The 23,938-nt window shown below is 38.3% G+C and overlaps 1 protein-coding gene across 3 annotated transcripts; it reads left to right on the plus strand.

Moving 5' to 3' along the window:
* The first annotated feature begins 381 nt into the window (after nt 1-381).
* Nucleotides 382-23,826, plus strand: RNF146 (ring finger protein 146). 3 transcript variants are annotated; one of them, XM_054569935.1, is made up of 3 exons: nt 382-536; nt 9,146-9,253; nt 22,037-23,826. In XM_054569935.1, coding segments are annotated over exons 2-3 (1,083 nt in total). In that variant the 5' UTR covers nt 382-536; nt 9,146-9,251; the 3' UTR covers nt 23,118-23,826. The 3 variants fall into 3 exon arrangements, with proteins under 3 accessions (XP_054425910.1, XP_054425907.1, XP_054425908.1); XM_054569932.1 differs by having other exon boundaries at nt 382-470; XM_054569933.1 differs by having other exon boundaries at nt 382-470; nt 9,151-9,253.
* The last annotated feature ends 112 nt before the right edge of the window (nt 23,827-23,938 follow it).

The following is a 23,938-nucleotide window of genomic DNA, read 5'->3' on the forward strand; positions in this document are numbered from 1 at the left end:
GCCCCGCTAAACGAGAACAAGCAGTATTTCGCCAATGGCTTGTTCATCCCCAAATCTAGCTAGGCATCCAAGGGCTTCTGCATTTGGAAGCAGGATTTCTATGCAGCACCACCTGCTGGTTCTTTGCGTGTCTTACTTCCTAGGTCCCAAATCTCTGCGGGACCCGCATTCTTTCAGAGTCCTGTGCATCCAACCACAACTAAAGCAAAATATAAACCACTAAGAAGGACTCAGGAAGTGAAGCTGCAGATCGGCTTAGGCAAGGGGAAGGCGGGCAGCCGGCAGCGCGCTTTAGGGCACAGGCGAGCTAAGGCTGGGAGGGGTTGACGTGTGCGCAGAGTGCGCGGCGCTGTTTCCGCCCCCCGCGACGCGACGGGCGGTCACGTGACGGCCGCGCGCGTCCCCGGCCGCTGCGGGCTCGGAGGCCGAGGAGAAAAGACTGCGAGGTGGCCACGGCTGTGGCCAGAGAGGTGGGAGTCTGGGGTGAAGTCCTGGCGGGGCAAGGTGAAAGTCAGCCACTCCCGGGTCCTAACTCGGTGAGAGGAGTGATGGCCCGCTGTGTCACCTCCAGTTGTGACACGCTCCGGGTCGGCCCTGGGGGCCTGAGAGGGGCGGCGTAGGGGTCAGGGGCCGGTACAGCGGGGGACGCCCTTGGCCGGCGCGGCAGCGGCTGTCCACCGCGAGACGGAATGGGATGGGCCAGCTGAGCCCTTCCCGCCGCCCTCACCGTAGCAGCTGTCGCAGGCGAGAAGACTGTGACGGGCTCTGCTTTGCTGGCGACCAGCGCAGCCCCTGTCCTGGTCGACGGCCCGGAGCTGGTCACGGTCTGGGTGCGAGAGGCGGAGCAGCGGCCATTACTGCGCAGCCTCTTCCGCCGGGGTCCTCGTCGCTGCTTTCGGTGGCAGTCAGATCTCTGTAATCTGCGTTGGCAGTGGTGTCCTCCTGGCCTCAGAGTTAGGGACTGCAATGGTTTGGGGGTGTATCCTGTTTCCCGTGTGGAGGCCTCTTCCCGGGCCTTGGGTTAGATCGCAGCCAGGGTGTACAGTCCCTGCATTTTGTCTTTTTCCGGAGTGTCTTTGGCTGCTCCTTTCTCTTCTCCTCCTCCGCTTCCTCAGTGTCTGGGTCTTGCTTAATACGAAGAGTAGTAGTACCTACACCTTGTCCTGGTTAAGCCCAGCGCTGCATATTCTAAGTTGTTTTTGATAATTATTAAAGCATTGGAACAACTATATCTCTCAGTACAGTTGAGCGTCCAAAACCTCAGTGCATCTTAAAAGAGGAGGCTGTTGCTTTGTTCTTCTGGTCGCTCGTTGCGGAGTTCTCTCCCTGCTCCCCATCCCGTCTGAAGGAGTACGGGTCTCCCATTGTCGTCGCTATTTTGCTTTTCTGTAGGCTTCTTGCGAAAGGCTGCAAAATTTTTCTGACTTTACACACACATCTAGCAACTAGATCTTTTTTTCTCTCCGCATCGGTTTTCGTGTATGCTTTTATTTTTCCTAAATGCCATTTTCGTGAGCATTTATTTCGCAAGTTTTCGGAAGTACGTACATTTTAAGTACTATTTTTGTAATATTGAAACGAATTGAGAGAAGGAAGCCAAAAAGATGTTAGAAAACGCTTTGTCTTTGTATGATTGACATTTCAGGTGCCCCCTCCCCCGTGTTTACTTTTTAAATAGAATGTGAAAGTATAAATTGGCAATGAAAGAAGTATATGATTACAGATTTGGAAAGACCTAAGATTTTTTACGTGAGTGAATCTATATTTAGATGTTTAAAAGACATGGTATGGTATATAGGACACATGAAGAAAATGATCCACACAAAAAGGATTTTTGATATTGGCTTTGATGTTTTTGTGACCAGCAGATATTGTTTGTGATGAGTGCCTGCGTGTTCCAGAAACACATGAAAATAGGTCAAGTAAATCTCATTTAAAAGAGAAAACCAAAAGAGTGAAAGCCACTCTAGAAAGAGGTTTTGGATGTGTTTTTTTGTTTTAGCTTTGTATACCTTAAATTGGAGTAGTTTGTTAAGCCCAATCTTTGATTTAGAATTTATGTTTCAAATGGGCCACTGGAAGTTGTGGGCAAAATGAAAATAATGGTGGACATTTGAATGTTTTTGTTATTTACTGGTTGTTAAAAGCTTGGTAATACTCTAATCACCAGGAAATTGTATTTCTAAAGAGCTTGCCATTAGACACGAAGTTAAAAAGAAAGGTAGACATGTGTCAACAGGTAAAATATTTTGTTTCAGTTTCCACCAACTTGAGTTGCCAGAAGAATGGGACGGGGTTTTGTTTGTTTTTTTTTTAATGATCCAAAAATGATATCTTGACTTAGAAGAAGAAGATAATGTTAAATCCTTTTGTGATATTTGTCTGTTTAGATACTATTTTATGTATTAGTTTATTTACTAGCGGGAAACACCCAACACACTTTCAGTTGGATATTTGAATGCTTTTTATTCCAGTGTAGTAACAGAAGTGCTGAACCTTTTCCATTCTCTTGCCTGGCTTCTGATTGTGCCTAAGAAATCTGAATATATGGAGAAAAAAAACCAAAAACAACAAACCCCAACAGGCTGGATTAGGAGCAATTTTTGTGGGTATGGAAACCATCTTAACAACATTCTGCTGCAACACCTTGTACTTACTTATGGACTATTTAGTGTTCATGGCTTATTACCTTTTGGGTTAATTAAAACAAAACCTGTTGTTAAATGGCTTAAAGTACTAAGAATTTAGAGTTACAGAAATATAAAGTAGGGTGAAAGAACTAAAAAGCCACAGGAATTGGGACTTGACCAGGGTTGCACTGATATTTAGCAGCAGAGCCTTTCTTACAGAATGATTGTGGGCTATGAAACTTCTATTTGATATGGTGAAAGGACAGTATTTGTTCACATTCACATTTCATGTTTTATTTAAATGCAAAGCCCACATTTTGGGGTGAAAATGTAAAGGTTTAATGCTTGAATATGAAGATTGTGAAGGCTATAGATAACCCTCCAGTAATGTTTTTTAAGGGAAGTGCTGTACAATAAGGGAAATAATTTTTTTCAATAAAGTGTTGGACCCCATGGAGTTGAAATGACTTTTCACGGAAGATGTTTGTTTACCATTATGACTTGTCCTTTCTGTAAGCTGAGTTTTAACAGGGGATGAGAGGGAAAGATAAAAATGGAAACATTAGGGCATTTAGTTACATCTCAGTTTGGGACTCTTTTTTTAAGAAATGGAAAGATGTATATGCTAAATTACAACCTATCTCTATTCCTTCTTTTACTGGTCCTTCTTGCCCTCCTCCTCCCCTCTTCCCTCCCCCCGCTTGTGCATTTCTCTGCCTTCCCTTTCTCCTCCTTCTTCCTATACCAACAATTCAAAGGTTTGAAGTATTTTTCTTTTCTGTCACTGATAGCTTTTATATAGAACATTCCCATTTTATGTATTTTGAATAACGAAAGAGTAGAAACTATTTCATTTTATTATTTTATTTGTAGTTGGAAAATACAGGAAGTCTTCAAATCTCTATAGTTTGATATTTTAACTATTGTATGCGTATCTTTTTGGTTCTTTAAAAAGATATTTATTTGAATCTACTATCTGAAAAATAAACTTTTTTTTACTTTTAACTGACTTGAAAAATAGAATTGTAGTTAATACTAGGTATTTTCAGAGAAAAATAACAGTGTATGCAAATAAAGGAGTGGCCAGAAGTTATAAATAATACGATATTCTTGATTTTAAGTTATCAAAAATTGTTTGAGTGGGTAAATAATTTAAATTAACTGATAATCTTTAAATTCTTTCATATATTTTAAAATGTCACTTTTTTTTTAATCTCCAGAATTGTTAAGGGAGAGAAATATTTAATTTAAATCTTTTCTCTTTTTATGCTTTTTTTATGCTTTTTATGTTACCTTCCTGACCATTTCTGTATAAATTTGCACCTAAAGAAGGAACCCTAACCCATTAACTAATTGATATTTGCATGTCAAGATTTTGTGTACATTTTACTGTAGTGACCCATAAGTTATATTGAGTTTGGTGTATAATATATAAACCATTTATTGCAGCAGGCATTATATATGTTTGAATTATTTATGTTTGCCAAATTATTTCTGGCCTGTAGCTAGAATTACACTATTCTATTTTTGGTTGAAAGGAAAAGCCTCTCTCTCCCCACCACCATTTGTGAAAAAAATCTTTGGTTTCAAATATAGAAGTTTCCTGAGGGCTACTTCACACGCTGATTTTGAATATTACAGTCTTACACCTTATTTTGTGCCCATATAATGTAAATTGCAGAGGCCAGAGTTAATGGGTCAGTTTAACAGAATTAGGACTACTTGAATCTGTCAGATTCGATCACAACAGAATATGCAATTTTTTTTTTTAATCTATGCCAGCAAACATGTCAGTAAAGTAACATGGAATTCATTTCCTTTATTTAAAGATTCTTGTAGTAAGTATCTAGTTTTATGTTAAAAAAATAGTTATCAGTATGCAGGATACCCTAAATCTGAACCATCCAGTATTGTAGCCACTAGCCACATGGAGCTATTCAGCACTTGATATGTGGCTAGTCTGTACTGAATTGTGCTGTAAGTGTAAAAATCACACCAGATTTGAAAGAGTGTACATGCACACATTTAAAAATGTAAAACAGCACATTAATAATTTCTTTACATTGAGTATATACAGAAATGGTAATGTTTTGAATATATTAGGTTAAATAAAATACATTTTTTAAAATTAACTTTATCTGTTTCTTTTTATTAATACTGCTAATGGACGATTTTAATTTACATATGTGGCTTGTACCATATTTCTATTAGATATTGCTATTATAGACCTTTTCTGTGAGATACAGCACATTGAAGAAAATAGTGTTTTTAAAGATACTTAAGTCCCATATCCCAATATTGATTTTGGGTTAAATCCTTGTGAACTTGGGTTTCCTCATTTATAAAATGGATTTAGTCATATCTCACAGGGTTAATGATACAGGTCTAATGGAGTTTCCAAACTTTAATATGTGTGTGAATCACCTAAAGATCTGATTCTGTAGGTGTGGAGTGTGGCTCCAGAGTTTTCATTTGTAAGGAATTCCCAGTTGATGCTGACATTGTTGGTTGGGAATCACAGTTTGCATAGGTAATACCTAGATTACTACATGGATTTTTATTCCTTTTCCTCCCTTCAGTGGTGGTTATTCATTTAGAGTCAACTTTGAAAATTATCCATATGATATAGAAGTTGGAAAAGTTATCATAGCTTGCAAGATTTACTAAAATCGGTTTTATTCATAGATTTTTATTTGCATTCTGGAGAAATTGTACATTGCCAGTGAACAGAGGGATACATCTTGTGTTTGTCAAAAGATGTAATGGTGGCTTGAACCGTAAAAATGTAGTAACTACCACTATTAGATTTTAAGTATTTTAAAGAAAGGATTAGAACTTAGATGTCTTTATATTTTTCATGGCTGGATGCCTTGTTCGCAATTAGAGCTCAAATATTGTGATATGTGAGTAAATAAGTTTACTTTTTTGATGTTTTATTTCTCCCAACAGTTATTTTAGGAAGTTAGCCTTTCATTCATCCAACACATACCAGTTCAAGTCAACAGGCTCCAGGCGGGGCAGGGGAAAAAATGAGATTGGGAACTGGATAAAGGACAGGTGGTAGTCAAGAGACTGGAAGGCTTGTGAAATTAACGAGCAGGCGTGGGAACCAGTGAGCTAGTGACCCAGAAGGGCCAGAACTTGTGGTCTGAGAATGAGATTAAGGTTTTAGAGAAGCCTCAGTTTTTAGGTGGCATCCAGTTCCAAATGTAGCCATCATATTTTGTTGTTGGAGGAAGGGGATGAAGTTCTTCGAACTCAGGATTTTAGGAACTGAAAACTGAGGACACTGTTTCTCAGATTGTGTGTGAAGCACTACCTGCATCAGTATCACTTGAAGTGAAATTCCTGGTCTTCAACCCATGTCTGTTGGCCTAGAATTTCTAGGGTTGGGGCAGAGAATGCATATTTTTAACAAGCAGCCTCAGTGGGACAAGTTTAAGAACCTCTGAATTAGGGGTTGGATGATTCATTCTCAGGGATGTTTAAATAGGTTCATAGTGATGTATCAGGAGTTAGCCTGAAGAGAATAACCAATAGTAAAAACATTAGGTCATTGCCTTAAAGGTTAAGAGAGAAGAGCGGTAGGTGTTTATAGACAGTGGTAGAGACTTCAAAGAATAAGTGTTTTGTTAAGAATAATGATGTTAGAATAGTAGAATGTTTCCTCCTGTTCTGTGTATAAAAATGGTCAGTTTTTGTTCTGAGTAGGAGTCTTCTGTGGTTCCCTTGAAGTTATAGGCACCTAGAGAATAAGGAAATAGGGTTGGGTGGAGGGGGAAGCAGGACAGTGTAGTTTATATCGTGTAAAGACTAAGTTCTAAAGTCAGATTAAAACAAAAGTTATTTAGAAACACTATTTAGTCAGCTACTTCTGAAAATTAGTTTTGAATCATTATTTTGTTAAACATGGTGGGATACATAAACTTGTATTTTAAGGCCATATATCATATTAAAATATTTATCATTAAACACTAAAATAAGATTTTTTAGTGAGAAAAATTCCCACACTATGAGAGGCACATGGAACTGAAAGGAGATTTCAGATTTCTCCTCCCTTGCTGTTATTGTGAGACCCATCATTTCTTCACTCATTGTGTGTGCTTGATTCTAAGTTCTATATGATATGATGGCTTCTGCATTGGGCATGAAGTGGAAGGAGGAAATACTGAATGAGAAGAAAGAGGATTAATGACATGATGTTTGGTTGGTGACTCTGGATTCTGTGGACAGGAGGCATCCTGAGAAGTTTGGCATGGTTGTAAACTTGGACAAACATAAAATAGCAGAGGGCTTAATCTGATGAGCTTGTCTATGTGTACAGTATCTCCTTGTAGGAAGATGATGGCTATATAATACATATCATGTAGGCTACTTTATTCATATAGAACACGTTGCACTTAAAAAATTATTGTTGTAAAATACAAATTTTGAAAAATTTACTATTTTAAGTCTATAGTTGAGTGTCATTAACTTCATTTACAATGTTGTACACCCATCACCACTGTATATTTCCACAACTGTTTCATCACCTCGGACAAAAACTCTGTACCACTATCTTCAGTTGCTGGTAACCTCTAACCTACCTTCTGTCTCTGAATTTGCATATTTTTAAAATTTCATGTAAGTGGGATCATAACCTTTGTCCTTTTGTGTCTGGCTTATTTAGCATACTGTTTTCAAGGTTCATCCATGTTGTAGCATGTATTAGAACATTTGTTTTTATGGCTTTAATAATATCCATTGTGTTTATATGCCATGTTGTTTATCCATTCTGTTATTGGTCATTTGGGCTGTGCCCACCTTTTGACTTTTGTGAACAGTTGTGCAGTGAACGTTGATGTACAACTATCTTGAGTTCCTGTTTTTAGTTCCTTTGGATGTATACCTGGGAGTGGAATTGTTGGATTAAATGAGATTCTTAAGTTTAACTTTTTTGAGGAGCCACCAAACAGTTTCCCACAGTGGCTATGCTATTTTTCACTCCCACCAACACTGTATGAGGGTTCCCATTTCTCCATTCTCACCAATGCTTATTTTCTTTTTTGTTAAATTGTAGCCATCCAAATAGATGTGAAATGGCATGTAATTATGATTTTCATTTACATTTCCCTAGTGACTAATAATGTTGAGCATCTTTTCATGTACTTGTTGGCCATTTCTAAATCTTCTTTGAAGAAATGTCTAATCAACTCTTGCCCATTTAAAAATTTTTCTTTTGTATTTTTGTTGCGTTTTGGAAATTCTTTATATATTTTAGATATTAAGCCTTTTTATGTATGTAGTCTCCCATAATGTAGGTTGCTATTTTACTTGCTTGACTATGTCCTTTGATGCCCAAAAGTTTTAATTTTGATGAAATCCAGTTCATTTATTTATTTATTTTTTGTTGTTGCCTCTTTTGTTGTTACATCTGAGAATACATTGACAAATTCTAGATATGGAGATTTACCTATAATGTTTTCTACTAAGACTTGTGTGGGTTAACTTTTGTATTAGGGTTGTTGATCCATTTTGAGTTTATTTTGTATATGGTGTGAAGTGGGAGTCTGGGTTTCACTTTTTGCATGTGAATATTCAGTTGTCCCAGCATTTGTTGAAGAGACTGTTCTTTCTCTATTGAATGGAATTGGCACCCTTATTGAAAATCAGTTGACCTTAGATGCATGGGTTTATTTCTGTACTCTTTTATTGCTTGATTTGTCTGTTGTTATGCCAATACAACATTGTCTTGATTACTGTTGTTATGTAGTAAGTTTTAAAATCAGGAAATGCGTATTCTCCAGCTTTGTTTCCCTCCCTCCCCGTCCCCGGTTGTTTTTGGCTATATGGGGCCCCTCACAATTCCATATCAGTGTGAGGATTGGATTTTCAATCTCTGCAAAAAAGGCTGTTGGAATTTTTAAAAGAATTTTGTTGTATCTGTATAGTCATTTTGAGTAGTATTGTCATCTTTGTGCTCTTCCAGTTCATGAATGCTAGTTTTCTGTCCATTTATTTAGCTCTTTAATTTTTTTCAGCAGTTGGTAATGTTGATTCCTGGGTATTTTATTCTTTTAGATCCTATTGTAAATCAAATTGCTTTCTTCAGTTCCTTTTTGGATTGTTGATTGCTAGATAGAGAAACAAAATGAACTTTTTGTGCCCTGAACTTGCAACCTGCTGCTGAATTTGCATAAGAGCTCTAGTAGCTTTCTTACAGATTCTTTGGGATTTTCTGTATAGAGAATAGAGATAGTTTTTCTATATCTGCAAATAGGGATAGTTTAACTTCTTCTTTAGCAATTTGAATGCCTTTAAATATCTTTTCAAGCCAAATTGCCCTGGTTAGAATTTCTGGTATAGTGTTGAATAGCAGTGGTAAAAGCAGGCATCATTGTCTTGAATTTTTTCACTGATTAGATAAAATTTGCCACTGAATTATAGTAAATGAAAGGATCATACATAGTTGAGTAATTGTGTTGATCTTAATTAGTCTGTAGAGAACTTGATGTTGCAATTTTTTTGTTTTGCAGCACAGGATGAACCAGCAGTGGAAGAGAAGTTACTACAAACTGTCTGACTGGTGGTGAAGATGATGCCTTATTTTTGTGACAAGCATCTGTAGGATCTGTAATAGAAATGTAAGTATGGCATCATGGTTTTTGCAAAGCTGCAGTAAATGAAGTATACTAGAATAAAATGAAATGAATCAAATATCTGTCATTTCTGATTTTACAAAATGAGCACTTTTGTATTGATTTTTAGATGTTTTATTGAGTTAGCAATTTTATTTACATCAAATTATCGCTAAGCTAGATTTCCAAAAATCTCATAAGTAAAAGTTTCTCTAAAAAGTGAAACTGAAGGCAGAAAATTTGCTCATAGAAGGCTAAAAAACTAGAAAGATCTTCCAATCTTTTGTAGGTTCTTTTTCCTCTTTACATAGTAATTTACTTAAATAATCAAGCTATGTAGACAGTATCAGCTTTCATAAATAAGAGGGACTCATGGGTTATAAAATACTAGTTACTGCCCTAGCGGGTGTGGCTTGGATTGAGCTCCGCCTGCGAACCAAAGGATCATAGGTTAGATTCCCAGTGTAGGGTACATGCCTAGATTGCAGGCCAGGTCCCCAGCAGGGGGCGTACAAAATGCAACCACACATTTGTGTCTCTGCCTCTCTTCCCCTCTCTAAAAATAAATAAATAAAATCTTTTAAAAAATACTAGTTACTAAAAACTTGTTTTGCTAAATTAAATTGATTTTTTAAAAAAGTTTTACATTGTTGCATTTTAATTTATATTAAATTATCCCCAATGTTACTAGTTATTTTCTTATCATTTAGCCTTTATAAAATAAATATGTTGCAAAATGTTACACTGCCTTCATCTTGCCCATATTGAATTTCATCCTATTCTGGATGAAACATTTTTATACAATAAATATCATTTACATTTCCAAGTTAATATGAATACTGTCCTGTTGATGTCACTAACAAAAAATGCAGTGAACATTTATGGACTTTTGTTGTCTTGGTGGTTACAGTGTTTAAAATACTGGACAAAAAAGCGATTCTTGTACATACTATTGTATGTGCTCTTCTAGTTTGATATATAACTACTGCCATCTACTTTTCCAATATGATGCTTTGATTATATGCACTCATTAAAAGTTTGACCATATCATTGTTAGTGATGAGAATTTCATAATTAAATCAGTAAGCATTTTCTTCACAATTATGGCAAATATATCTTTTGTTTATTCGTGTTATCTGTCTGTCTGTCATCTATCTTTTTTAATCCTGTAGTTCAGATAGTCTGGGTGCTGGCTGTCAATGACCTAGACTCTGGTCTAGTGAGGCACATATATATGAAATTAAAAATTAAACAGTGGAAGAAATGCAATAGTGAGGTAGCAATAAAATGCTTTTGGAACTGAGAGCAGCATGTATTCCATCTGAAGGGTTCAGAGTAAACAGAAGAACTTTTGGCTCGATCTTGAAGAATCAACAGAATTTTAACAATCAGAAAGTTAGGAAATATTTTTCAAGCCAAGAGAATGAGGGCAGAGCTGCCTAAACACCAAGGCATCTTAGGAGAGTCAGGAAGCAACCCTAAGTGGGAAAGTGGAGTGGGAGAAAGAGACTTTAAAGTTAGTAAAGGGAGTGGGTGTTTGATTAGAACCTGCTGTGTTGCCAGGTTCTTACTTGGTATTTTACTTGGATTATTGAATTTAATCACTGTGAAAGGTAAGTAGTAGCTTCATTCACTGATAAAGAAACAGAATTAGAGAGATGAAATTATTTTGTCAGTGTTTACGAAATTTCTAAGTCAATCCCCTTGGGACACAAAACTCAGGTTTTTAGACTCTATCCCAGTTAAGTCCAGATTTCCAGGGCAGAATGCACCAACATATTCTGACCTTTAGAGAAATTTGGGAAATGCTGTTTTGGTCAACATAGTGAGAATTAATGTGGAGCCAGGACTTTAACTGATGATGTGTTACTCTAAAGGCTCTATCAGTGTATTTAAGCCAGTGTCTAGGGATTCGCATTAGATTATGTAGGCAGCAGAAACTATTAAAGATTGAGTGAATAGAAGACTTAATTAGACATAGGAAAAGATGAAAAGAAGAAAGGCTAAAGTCAGGAAGGTCACTTGGGAGGTCAGTATTTTGTACAAGAGTGTGTCCAGGAGCAGAATTTGGGCAACAGGCTTTGGGAACAAGGGGAACACATAATAAAGAAGTTTCTGTCATAGAAAAGAGAATGGCCAAGAAATAAGGGAGCAGTGAGAATGGTTCAAAGTTTTTTTATAAGATAAATGTCAAAGGAAAAATATACAGCCTTTAAGGGGCAGATCAGTTTGTTTTTAGTTAACATTTGATTTCATGGGCCTGGAGAATGCTGAGGCAGATGTTTTGAATACAGAATTGAAAATATAGGTCTTAAGTGGAACAGTTCTGGATATTAGATGTTGGGAGTCATGTAAGTGTATATGTATTTGTTTGAAATATTCAGTTGATGGTTTAGGTATAGAATGTAGTATGAAAATAGGGCCACCCAAGGAGCCTTTGTGAGGAATACTGGTAGTTAAGGGAAGCTAGAAAAGACAGAGAAAATGAAACAAAGGAGAAGTGGGAGAGAGTACCATTATGAAAATGAAGAGTAAAACTTTTTAAAAAAGACCCCTGACTGGTGTGGCTTTGTTGGTTGAGCATAGTCCCACAAAGTAAAAGGTCACTGGTTAGATTCCTGGTCGGGCACATGGCTGGGTTGAGGGGTCTGTCCCCAGTCAGCACTTGTATGAAGGGCAGCCGATCAGTGTTTCTCTCTCACATCAATGTTTCTCTTCCTTTCTCCTGCCCTTCCCCTCTGTAAAAATAAATAAAACCTTAAAAAAAAAACTTTAGAAAAATTCAGTGGTTAATAATATTCACTGCAATATAATCATATAGAGTTAGTTTGAAAGAGGCCATCACTAGACTTGCATGTTAGGTGATTTTGAAATTTAGGAATAGGGAATATGGTCCAAAATCTTAGAGGAACTGGGATGGTTCTAACACCAGAAATTGAGGGGTTATCTTGGAAAACAACTAGCAGTACCCTACCCTGAGCCAAGAGGTATGATAATAAGAGTGAAAATTAAGATAAATTTTGAGAATTCATTATCTAATATCTTAATGATAAGGGAGTCCAGGATATCTCTTAACTAAGAGGTTAGAGGAGTTTTATAATTGTCTGTTGGGGAACAGGGAAAATAAGATGCCTTGGCTGAGTAAAATGTTATTGATAAGAGGGTTAATGGCCTCTGGGAAAGCAATAATCACAGTGTGGTGCTTACAATTTATATACTGTATATTTCACTACAAAAGTGGAAATTTTCGTGAGTTTAAGAGTAACTTTTATAAGTCCTCTCCTCGCTTGATGCTTCTTTTTTGCAAGTGTCTCCCCTCATGTGGTGGTGGCCTCTCTTTGTTCCCTATTCCTCTGTGACCGTTTTTTACATCCTTTGCAGTCCACGAGGGGGGGACCCAGAAAACCCAGATTTATTAAAAATTGTGTATTTATTCTTACAAATTTAAAATTCAGTCACCTTAGAAGTACTCTCCATTTGATGTAATACAGTTATGAAGACGTTTTTTTCCATTGCTCAAAACAGTTTTTGAACTGGTTGATTTTTGATGCTTTTTAGTGTGTCTGCCGTTTTCTGTTTTACCTCTTCCACATTGGCAAAACGTTTCTCTTTGAGGACTTTTATCATCCAGGGAAACAAACAAAAGTTGCTCGGGGTAAGATCAGGTGAATAGGGAGGGTGGGGTATGGAGATCATGCTGTTTTTGGACAAAAACTGCCAAACACTCAGCATGGTATGGGCAGGTGTACTGGTATAATCACTCATTATGAAATGGGCAGATGTATTGAGTCTTCAGAAAAAATTCACTGAAGCTGAACGCAGCCTTTCACACCAGCTGGGACACTGATGCAGGTAGGTTCTTAGGACACTCACATAGTCGGGGAAGCCTGTAGTACAAGGGGCCTGCCCTCCAGAAGACAAATCCCAGTTTCTTTGGGTCCCCTCTTGTATTTTGCCTCACTTAGAAATGCTGGGGTCATCCAAGGTTCTGTGATTGGCCCTTTTGTCCACTGTCTCTACAGGTTTAATTTGGGCATTCATCCATTTTCATGGCTCCAAGAACCATGTACGTGTTGGTGACTCATCAGACTTCTTTCAGCTTTAGGTATCTTTCAAGTACCAGTCTAGTAAATTTAGTTTTCATTTACTTGTCTTCACCTGGTGACTTCCTAATTATCTCAGAATCATTATATCTGAGACAGAATTCTCTTCAAATTCTGTATTTTGATGGTATAGTACTACCACTCACCAGTAACCAAATGTTTTTATTTCTATTTCCTTCCTATTTCTCATTTTCTGTTGTTGGAACCATACATCAACTCCCCGCCCATTATCTTAAATCTGGACTACCGTAGGGAATGAGTAATCCGGGTATTCACCCCATGCCACCAAGTCTTCCTTCAAACTGCTGCCCAGATGATCTTGATAAATTGCTAACCTTGGCTGTCATTCCCTAACATAAAACCTTTCAGTAAATTCTTCTTGCCACCTTAGGCTTTCTAGGTGGACCAGATTCTTGAACCCCTTGACCTTCATCAAATTCTTAGTAAGTCTGCTACCTAAAAATGTTTAAGAATTATTGGTATTTAGAATAAATGTTGAAATTCATTAAGATAGCATGATGTACAAGGCCTTTACAGCACTTCCTGCATAGAACATTTCATCTGTTCAAAAAGTATTTATTCCCTCCCTATTACTTACCATTCCTTTTTTGTGCTCCCTGGTACCTGTTACATCTTTCCTAAAACTGATCAATAATGCATGTGTTCATAAACTTATCTGCCTCTACACTATGATGGCAAGTATTATGCATCTCCTTCCTAGTGCCGTGGGCATTTTAGATGCTCACATACTTTCTCTGTTCAAAATGAAAAGGGAATAAAGGGAAGTGCTGAAAGTGACAGAGCTTTTGAGGCAGGTGATACAAATTTCATTCCTTTATCATTCTGTGAAACTTCTTAATAACTTCTTGAAGCTCTACCTTTCCTAACATTGTTGATGATGGTTCTTATATTTGGGTAGTCATTATTTTGGAGGCAGTCTCTGTAGCATTTAAGAGTGCAGACTGTGAAGTTAGACCACTTCGATTTGAAACTGACTTATCACTTATAAACAGAGTCTGCGGCTTTGGGCTGTAACCTGAGCTTTCTGTGTCTCAGTTGTCTCATCTGAAAAATAAGGAGAGTACTGGAACCGTTTTATAGGGTACTGTGAGAATTGGATGTAAGAAGCTTTAAACGGTACCTGGCACACATACACAACAAATAATAGTTGTTATACTTTAATGTAATAAAGATATATGTCAACAAACACAACAGAGATTAAACACAGCATTTCCAAGACAGTGGACCATATGACAAGTTAAGAGGACTTAGGAATGGTCATTGTTAAATTTAAGTTTGAAAATTTCATTTTTAACTTGTATTAAACTTGATTTACCTTGTATTTTAACTTGTATTTAACTTGTATTAAACTCTTTGTATTGTAGGAGGGCTAAAGATTTAAGGTATTCTTTCTTTTAAAAGTAGTCAAAGTTTTGGGAAGGAAGATGACATCCATTTTTGATAGCTTTGGACTTATCAAAACGTAGTATGTTAACTTACTCTTTGTTCCCTTTTTTTGTGTTTATGTCTGTGGCCATACCACCCTGAACGCGCCCGATGTCATCTGATCTCAGAACCTTCTTTTGTGTTTATAATTAGATTCTAAGTCCAGACTTTAAAAAGTCTGGTTTTTAATATTTCAAATTTTTATTGCTGTCTAAAAAGTTCTTCAGTACTATGTAAGCTAAAGACCTTTGTAATTTATAGTAATTTTACCTTCAGACTAGATGTCTTCAAGAAAATTAAACAAAATCTAAGTACTTAGCAGTTTTCCCTAACTTTGTCCATATCCCTCTAAGTCTTCTATGGGAAGAAGAATGGGATTTGTGCTTAAAATTATAATAGCACATTACAAATTGTTATATTTATGTTCTTTAGCAGAGTTGAACTAACTGTACCCCAGGTTTCTACATATTAAATTATTCTTAATTTAGTAACCAGGAAACAGATTTTTTTGAACAACCACTGAAGTTTCCTAAGACATTTATTAGTTAGGGAATACCTCTCTTTGATTAGCATTAACTCTTTTTCAAACCCTTGCTCTACAAAAGGGGAGGGAGCATTTCTTAATTAACTATTGGTATGATCTCCTGTACACATTAGTCTCTGGCCTATTCGAAGATCATTGAAACTGCACAATAGAGACTTTGTAGGTGAGATTAAAATGTTAGTACAAATAACTTTGAAGTATGTCTTATATTTTATAGGCAGCCTAGTAGTTTGGGGTTGCTTGGTTCCTTTTTTTTTTAAGTATATTTTATTGATTATGCTATTAACAGTCCTCCCATTCTTTTTTCTACCCTTTATCCCCTTCCACCTGGTACCCCCATTCCCTCCATCATTCTCCCCTGCTTAATTTATGTCCATGAGTTGTATATGTAAGTTCTTTGGCTTCTTCATTTCCTATACTATCCTTAACCTCCCCCTGTCTATTTTGTACCTACCAATTATGCTTCTTATTCCATGTATCTTTTCCCCCCATTTTCCTCTCCCCACTCCCCTGATCTCCCCCATGTGATCTCCATTTCTGTAATTCTCTTTCTATTCTAGTTGTTTGCTTAGTTTGTTTTTGGGTTTTCAGGTTCAGTTGTAAGTTTGTTATCATTTTACTGTTCATAGTTTTGATCTTTTTCTTAGATAAGTTTCTTTAACATTTCAGATAATAAAGGCTTGGTGAGGATGAACTCCTTTAACTTTGTCTGGGATGCACTTTATCTGCCCTTCCATTCCAAATGATAGCTTTGCTGGATAGAGTATTCTTGAATGCAGGTACTTTCCTTTCATGACTTTAAATACTTCTTTCCTGTCCCTTCTTACATACAAGCTTTCTTTTGAGAAATCAGCTTGGTAGTGTCATGGGAACTCCTTTATAGGTAACTCTCTTTTTTTCTCTTGGTGCTTTTAAGATTCTCTTCTTATCTTTAATCTTTGGCAGTTTAATTATGATGTGTCTTGGTGTGTTCCTCTTTGGATCCAACTTGTTTGGGACTCTCTCTTCTTCCTGAGCTTATATGTCTATTTCCTTCACCAGATTAAGGAAGTTTTCTTTCTTTATTTTTTCAAATACGTTTTCAATATCTTGCTCTTCTCCTTTTGGCATCACTAGGATTCAGGTTTTGGAAGGTATAAATTTGTCTCAGAGGTTCCTAAGCCTCTTCTCATTTTTTTGAATTACTGTTTCTTCTGTTCTTGTTAAATGTTTATTTCTTCTTGTTCCAAATCATTGATCGAGTCCCAGTTTCCTTCCTACTCTGTTGGTTCCCTGTATATTTTGATTTATTTCACTTTGAATAGCCTTCACTTCTTCCTTTATTTTGTGGCCATACTCAACCATTTCTGTGAGCATCCTGATTACCAGTGTTTTTAACTCTGGTTCTGAGGAGTTGGCTATCTCTTTGTTGTTGAGTTCTTTTTTTTGGAGTTTTGATCTATTCTTTCATTTGGGCTGTGTTTCTTTGTCTAGGCATACCTTTTACATTATAAGGGGCAGAGCCTTAGGTATTGGCCAGGGCAGTGTAACCCACTTCACCTATTTACGGTGCTGCATGCGGGGGAGAGGTCAGAGAGGGAAGAATGCTGCTTGCCTGGTTTTCCCCTGCTTTCAAGAGATTGGCAGCTTTTCCTGCCACCACAACCCCCACAGGTTTTTACTGAGGTTAAAGACTGAGGTTCTGAGGCTTTATTTTGCCAGCACTGGAACCCTGGGTTGTGCAGTCTGTCTCACTCTCCCGTTGTTCCTCCTGGTATATCCTCATGCACCCGCCCAGTCTTTAGCTGCTGCCTTGCCACAAGTCTTCTCTTCGCTGGCTGCCCATCTCCACCCCTCCTACTGGTCTGGATGAATGTTTCTTCTTTAACTCCTTTGTTGTCAGACTTCCATACAGTTCTATTTTCTGGCAGTTCTGATTGTTTTTTGTTTTAAATTGGTTGTTTCCTTCTTTTGGTTGTGTGAGGAGGCAAAGCGTATCTACCTATGCCTCCATCTTGGTCAGAATCTTGGGGTGCTTTGTCTTTAATTTGTCCTATATCTTAGTTTTATTTTGACCACTGTATGTGCCTCATCCAGAATTATGTAAGATGTATTTACTAAGTTTTTCTCCATTTCTCAGTTAGACTAACAGTATAGTTGGTGGGCTAAACAGAATCAGAATTTCAAATCTGCTATGCCAAATAGGTAGTTGAAAGTGCTTCAGGTGAAATAACGAAGCTTTAGCTATCTGTTTTTTCATGAAATTTATCCAATTTGACTTCATTCTAATGAGGATTCCTACCCGAACAGAATCTGTGTGTCTTTACAAGTGTATTACTTTTACAGTTTATGCCTTCCCCTGAGATGGTTTGGTTGTAATTGCGCCTTTTTTGTTTGTTTGTTTGTTTGTTTTTGTTTTTAAAGTATATGTTTAGGTTTATCCATGCATGCAATAAGGATTATATAAGATATTGATCATACTAAGGGTGGAGAGTAATGTTTTTAGGTTGAAAACTTTCCTTTTTTAGATAAGCTAACTGCATCTGATAGAAAATTGACTTTTGGGGTCAATTTTACTTAAATACAGCAGGGTTTGGGATTATGTATTTTTTTGAGTATGGCATTTGTCAGAGTTACATGTTCAATATTTTGTTCACATTTTACCAGGCTTTTGGGGTTTTTGTTTGTTTGTTTGTTTTATCCTTAATCAGTCTGCCTTCTGATTACCTTACAGATTCATCTCCTGCTTTTCCATTGGTTATTTGACTCAGTGCCTTGCACATGTCTCTGCCTTGAGTCTCCTCCACTCCCAGCCTCCTCTGCACCCTAAACTTTCTAACCTATATCCATCCTGTCATCTCTCTCTCATTATTACCTTTAATAGGTAACACATTTTGATTACTGCAGGAATCAAGCCATATTGTGATTATACGCTTGCTTGCATATATGTTGCTGCTTTTATAGAGTGGGTGTGTGCCTAGATTTGTCAGTACTCCACATTGTACATGGACCATAGTCGTTGTGTAATAAATGTTTGTCTGAATCAATATGGCAGAAGTTCCAAATTTTATGCCAGTGTGTAAGCTTCATACATCCAGTTTGACAAATCTAATCTTCTTCCTTTTTATCCCCTTCCCTCCAAGACAGCTTTGATATTCATGTCATTTTCTCCCTTGCTCTTATATGATTGTAACATCAGTGGAGCTTTAGTGATTACAAAGCATTTTTTTGGCTACTCTTACCTAACTTTTATAAACTCTGATATGCAGGTAAGGAAATTTAGACTAAGGGTTTAACTGAGTGCATAAGAGTATATAAGTAATAGGGAGACCAACACTCAGATTTTTAGAGTTATTGTCTGCTTTTGGTTTCATTGTATAACAGCTGCCTTTATTCAAGTTATCCCTTCTCCCTTGGCCATCGGCAATTTTTCATTATATAGTCATCAGTATGCTGCTTCAGGGCTGCTCTTTTAAGTGTACTGACAGAAGTTTTATCCATTCCAAAGGTATGTATAAGTAAACACTTAAAGTGTTTATCAGTCAGCTGGCTTAACTTATTTAAAATAACACAAAACCCCCAAAATTTATTATAATGCAATGCAATCATATTTTTCTTTGAGGAAACATACTCGTTTTCTAAGCAAATTTTTGAGTGTTCTGCATTTGCCACCTTCTATATAGAAATACAGAGATGAGCAAAAAGTGACCTGTTCACTGCCCTTATAAGCCCATCTACCTACAGGGAAACTGACATTAACAAAATAATTCCACAGGTAGGTATAACACTGCAATCCTGTTAAGTGCTAGACATGGGAAGTTCATGGTAGTAAACAGTTAAAAAAAAAAAAAGTGGGGGGTGATTTGACCTAGTCATGGAGGCTTTGTCAAGTGGGACATAAGATGGGGGCTAGTTTGCCCAGGGAGGGTTGGGGAGGCAGGAAGTGAGGAAATGCGCCATGTATAGAAAAGCCATTATTGGAGAGGGCAGCCAGTATGGCGGGAATGCTGATCAAGGGGAAGTTTCTGATGAAATGAGGCTGGCATGGGAGTTGGGGACTAGACCATTCAGGGCACAAAGATCCTGGTCTTTATCCTAAAATCAACTGTTTAAGCATCGGTAAGGTAGAACCAGTTAAAAGACTTGCACAGTGCGTAGCAACCTTTCAAGGCCAGGCAGCTTCACTCTGGACCCAGTCAGATGAAAGAAAAGTTGCAGAGCTGTGAGGATGCTTGACATGCCTTTATTCATGGGTAGGTGATCCACGCATGCTACAAGCTGCATTTGTGTCACACTGCATGTCACCTGTCCCCTTTCCTGTCCTAGTGGGGAGCCGCTTGTATACTGAAGGCAGACAAAGCTGGCAGAAAGCCAAAACAGATTGTATAACAGAGAGATTCTGTGCCTGGGAGCCCCCTCAGGGCTGTGGGAGTGCTTATTAGGCCCAGTCTCAAGGCTGTGGGAGAACTCATCGGGCCGTTCTCAAGGCTAAGAACACCGCTTACCGTAGCTCCCCAGACGTCTGGGCGAGGGAGCCAGATTGCCACCATTCACCCTGCACACAGTCGTTAAATAAACAGTGTGCACTTGGTGGTTGGGGAAGTGTGGAGATGGAAGTAGATGATTCAGGGGATATTTAGGAGATAAAGTGTTGGCTTGCTGATGTTTTTGATGGGAAAAGAGTGAGAAAAGGGCAGTTTCAGATATGGGTTTCTAGCTTGAAAAAGCAGTTGGATAGTGGTGTTACTGGGGGTGCTGTTAAGGAATAAACAAGGAGGAAAAAGATCTTGAGTTTAGTTTTTGTGCCTCCAAGGCACCTGAGAAGAGGTCTGCAGTAGGCTATTAGACATACAGGTCTAGGGCTGAAAAGAGAGACCTGGGCTGGTGATAATCAGTTTGTGAATCATTTGTACTGTATATAGGTAACAGTTGAAGCCATTAGAATAGATGAGGTCATCCTGAAAGACTACAGCAAGAAGAGCATATGGTTTAGAAAAAGGTCACAGCACAAAAAGAGGTCATTAAAAGGGAGTGTTCCACAGAGAGGGAATGAAATGACTGGTTTAACCTGTGTTTTCAGATTTATAGTAGGGGTAGGGAACTTCTGAGATTTCAGCTTTAGTCTTAGTTACATATGGTATACTTGTCTAGTACCAAAAGTATTTTAACATACGGTAATATTTGAAAAATTGAAAGTTAATTGTTGCCCTGCGTGGTGGCTAGACGGGGCGCGCCACTGGGGTTGCCGCTCCTCCTGGTCCAGGCAGCAACTGCCAAATGGGGCGGGGCGGGGCGGGGGTAGTGCACCACAGGGAGCGCCGTGCTCCCTGAATATGAGGGGAACTGTCGGGGGCCAGTTGAGATGGGAGCAGGGCTCTGAATTCCACAGAGCCCATCCCGGGGTTGTCACAGGAGAGGGGAATAAACACGAATCATTGCAAACAGTTGTATTTGCCTGGAGAGGGGACAGGGCACATCCCTCTAATGCGGAAGGCCAGAATCCCTTTGTCCAAAGGCTTTTATTGAAAAGGTTATCAATGGGGCTAGGTTAACAGGAATATGCAGGTTATCTCATTATATCCATATGTTAATGTTCACAGAGAATGAGTGATGCTTTGAAGAAAACAAATGGCTGGAACACACTGATTTCCATGGGTCTGAGAGGAGACTAGTAAACAAGAGAGAGGACTAAACTTGAGAACATAGTAAACACAAGAGTGCCAAGGGGTATATAGGGTTAGGATCTGTGAATAATGTAAATGTCCTTCTCAGCAGGAGCTGGCTAGAGCTTCTGAAGGAAGAACAAAGCACACTTTAAAGAATTTACTTTTAGGCCAGATTTCCCTGGGAACACCAGGTCTGGTTTAGGGCTGATTCCTGTATTGTTTCAAGCCTGAGCCAGGCGAGGGGAGGGAGCTGCCAAGTGACAAGGAGACAGCTTTCAGCTAGAATGAGGACTCTGGCCACGTCCAAGCAGACCCGAGAGGTGCGGGCCTTTTTGCCCTTTCTCCGTGTCCCCCAATTTCTTGTCTGCTGCCAATAATCGATCGGCATCTGTCTTAGGTCGTGTACCTCAGCTTGAGGTAACTTACCTGTCCTTGATTAACCAGTCCTCCATGGCAAAGCAGAGAAGCAGGAGCTATGCCATGGGGGACAGGTTTTATCTCCTCAGGAGCCTGTTTCTCCAAGGCCTCCTGATTATTTCCAGCCTTGGGGCCCTCCAGCCTGTTGGTGGGGTTACAGCTCCTGAAACCAGACAGGGCATTTGCCAACAGTTAATGTCCTAAAAGGCTACAAAATCTTCACTTTCTGTAATTACCATCTGGATTATTTTCAGCAGTTTTTTGTTTCTGTAACTGCTTGCCAATGGATTGTACATTTTTTTAACTCTTTGCATTTAGTTATATCTTACAAGGTCTGTGACTGAATAAAATGGTATATTTATTTAAAATCTATCTATACCTCAGTTGTATTTTATTTAAATCTTAGGCTTAACATTTGTGAGCCTTATTGCCCCCAATGACCAAAAATCAGTGGCATACAAACCAAAAAGATTTTTCTACACAATTTAGAGTTTTTTCCTGTATTTTCATTTTCGTATCCCCATTGTGTAGTACGTGGCTTTCATATGGTAGGTGCTTTATAAGTTTTTTCAGAATTGTTGAATTAAAAGTTAAAATAGGATTTTAATATATGTATTTTCTTTCATTTCCTTAGGATGGCTGGCTGTGGTGAAATTGATCACTCAGTAAACATGCTTCCTACGAATAGGAAAGCGAATGAGTCCTGTTCTAATTCTGCACCTTCTCTAACTGTCCCTGAATGTGCCATTTGTCTGCAAACATGTGTTCACCCGGTCAGTCTGCCTTGTAAACATGTTTTCTGCTATCTGTGTGTAAAGGGAGCTTCATGGCTTGGAAAGCGATGTGCCCTCTGTCGACAAGAAATTCCTGAGGATTTCCTTGACAAGCCAACTTTATTGTCACCAGAAGAACTCAAGGCAGCAAGTAGAGGGAATGGTGAATATGCATGGTATTATGAAGGAAGAAACGGGTGGTGGCAGTATGACGAACGCACTAGTAGAGAGCTGGAAGATGCTTTTTCCAAGGGTAAAAAGAGCACTGAAATGTTAATTGCCGGATTTCTGTATGTTGCTGATCTTGAAAACATGGTTCAGTATAGGCGAAATGAACATGGACGTCGCAGGAAAATTAAGCGGGATATAATAGATATACCAAAGAAGGGAGTAGCCGGACTTAGGCTGGACTGTGATGCTAATACCGTAAACTTGGCAAGAGAGAGCTCTGCTGATGGAGCGGACAGTGTATCAGCGCAGAGTGGAGCTTCTGTTCAGCCACTAGTGTCTTCTTCTGTAAGGCCCCTGACATCAGTAGATGGTCAGTTAACAAGCCCTGCAACACCATCCCCTGATGCAAGCGCTTCTTTGGAAGACTCTTTTGCTCATTTACAGCTCATTGGAGACAGCCTGGCTGAAAGGAGTCATAGGGGGGAAGGAGAAGAAGATCGTGAATTACCCTCTTCAGGCAGGGTACCAGCACCAGACACTTCCATTGAAGAAACTGAATCAGATGCCAGTAGTGATAGTGAGGATGTATCAGCTCTTGTTGCACAACACTCCTTGACCCAACAGAGACTCTTGGTTCCTAATGCAAACCAGACAGTATCTGATCGATCAGATCGATCAGGAACTGATGGATCACTAGCAGGGGGTGGAACAGTGAGTAACACTGTCAGATCTAGAAGGCCTGATGGACAGTGCACAGTAACTGAAGTTTAAATAAAACAAGTCTTCAGCTCCATGCTCAAGGTTAAAATTGTCATCTGTAAATTTCTGCCCACATAACATTATACTCATCCCTAATACATTTTGGGAGTTGGGGTGGGGAGGGATATAGGAAGGTTAGACCTGTAATTAAAATGTCTAACATGCTTCTGTTGAGAGATTTATTTAATATAAGGAACTTGGGTGTTAGTAAGTGACAGTTGTTTAGTAATAACAACTCTCCTAGGTGAGAGTTGTTTAGTAATAACCCAGTTTTCTTGAGGTCTGTTTATTTTATAGCTTTTAAAAATTTCTTCAGTTCTTTCAGCCAGCGTGTGTATATTATCTGTGCATCAATGGTCCCATCTGACACTTGGATTTTGTCTTACTTTTCTGCATGGATTGACTTTAAAACCATTAACTAAAATTTGGCACCTATGAGATGTCTGGTATCAGTTTTAACAGGAAGCTTAATGTGAGAATACATGTGAATTTGGGATTTTAAAATAGACAAAAACTTTTAATAGTAAAGTTACTGAAATGGAAATGTAAAGAAAACACCTAATAACTTAATGTTTCATAATCTTGTCTGTAACACATTTCATGGCGTTCCCATAGACTTTGCTGTCTAGTCCTTGTAGTTTGATGTTTCTCTTGATTCACAGCTTTCTTTTTGATTACAAGATTTATAATTTAATAAACACTAGAGTTTATCAAAGATAAATTGTCTCTTGCTTAGGTCTGGAAAGGGGATGGGAAACATTTTGACATCTGTGGCCGAAGGTCACTAAAAATGTGGTGGTTTCAATTGGTGGTATTCAGCTTAAATAAGTTGC

This window comes from Pteronotus mesoamericanus, unplaced genomic scaffold (assembly GCF_021234165.1).
Source record: "Pteronotus mesoamericanus isolate MK-2021 breed Mesoamerican mustached bat unplaced genomic scaffold, CSHL_Meso_final contig_20, whole genome shotgun sequence".
NCBI lineage: Eukaryota > Metazoa > Chordata > Mammalia > Chiroptera > Mormoopidae > Pteronotus > Pteronotus mesoamericanus.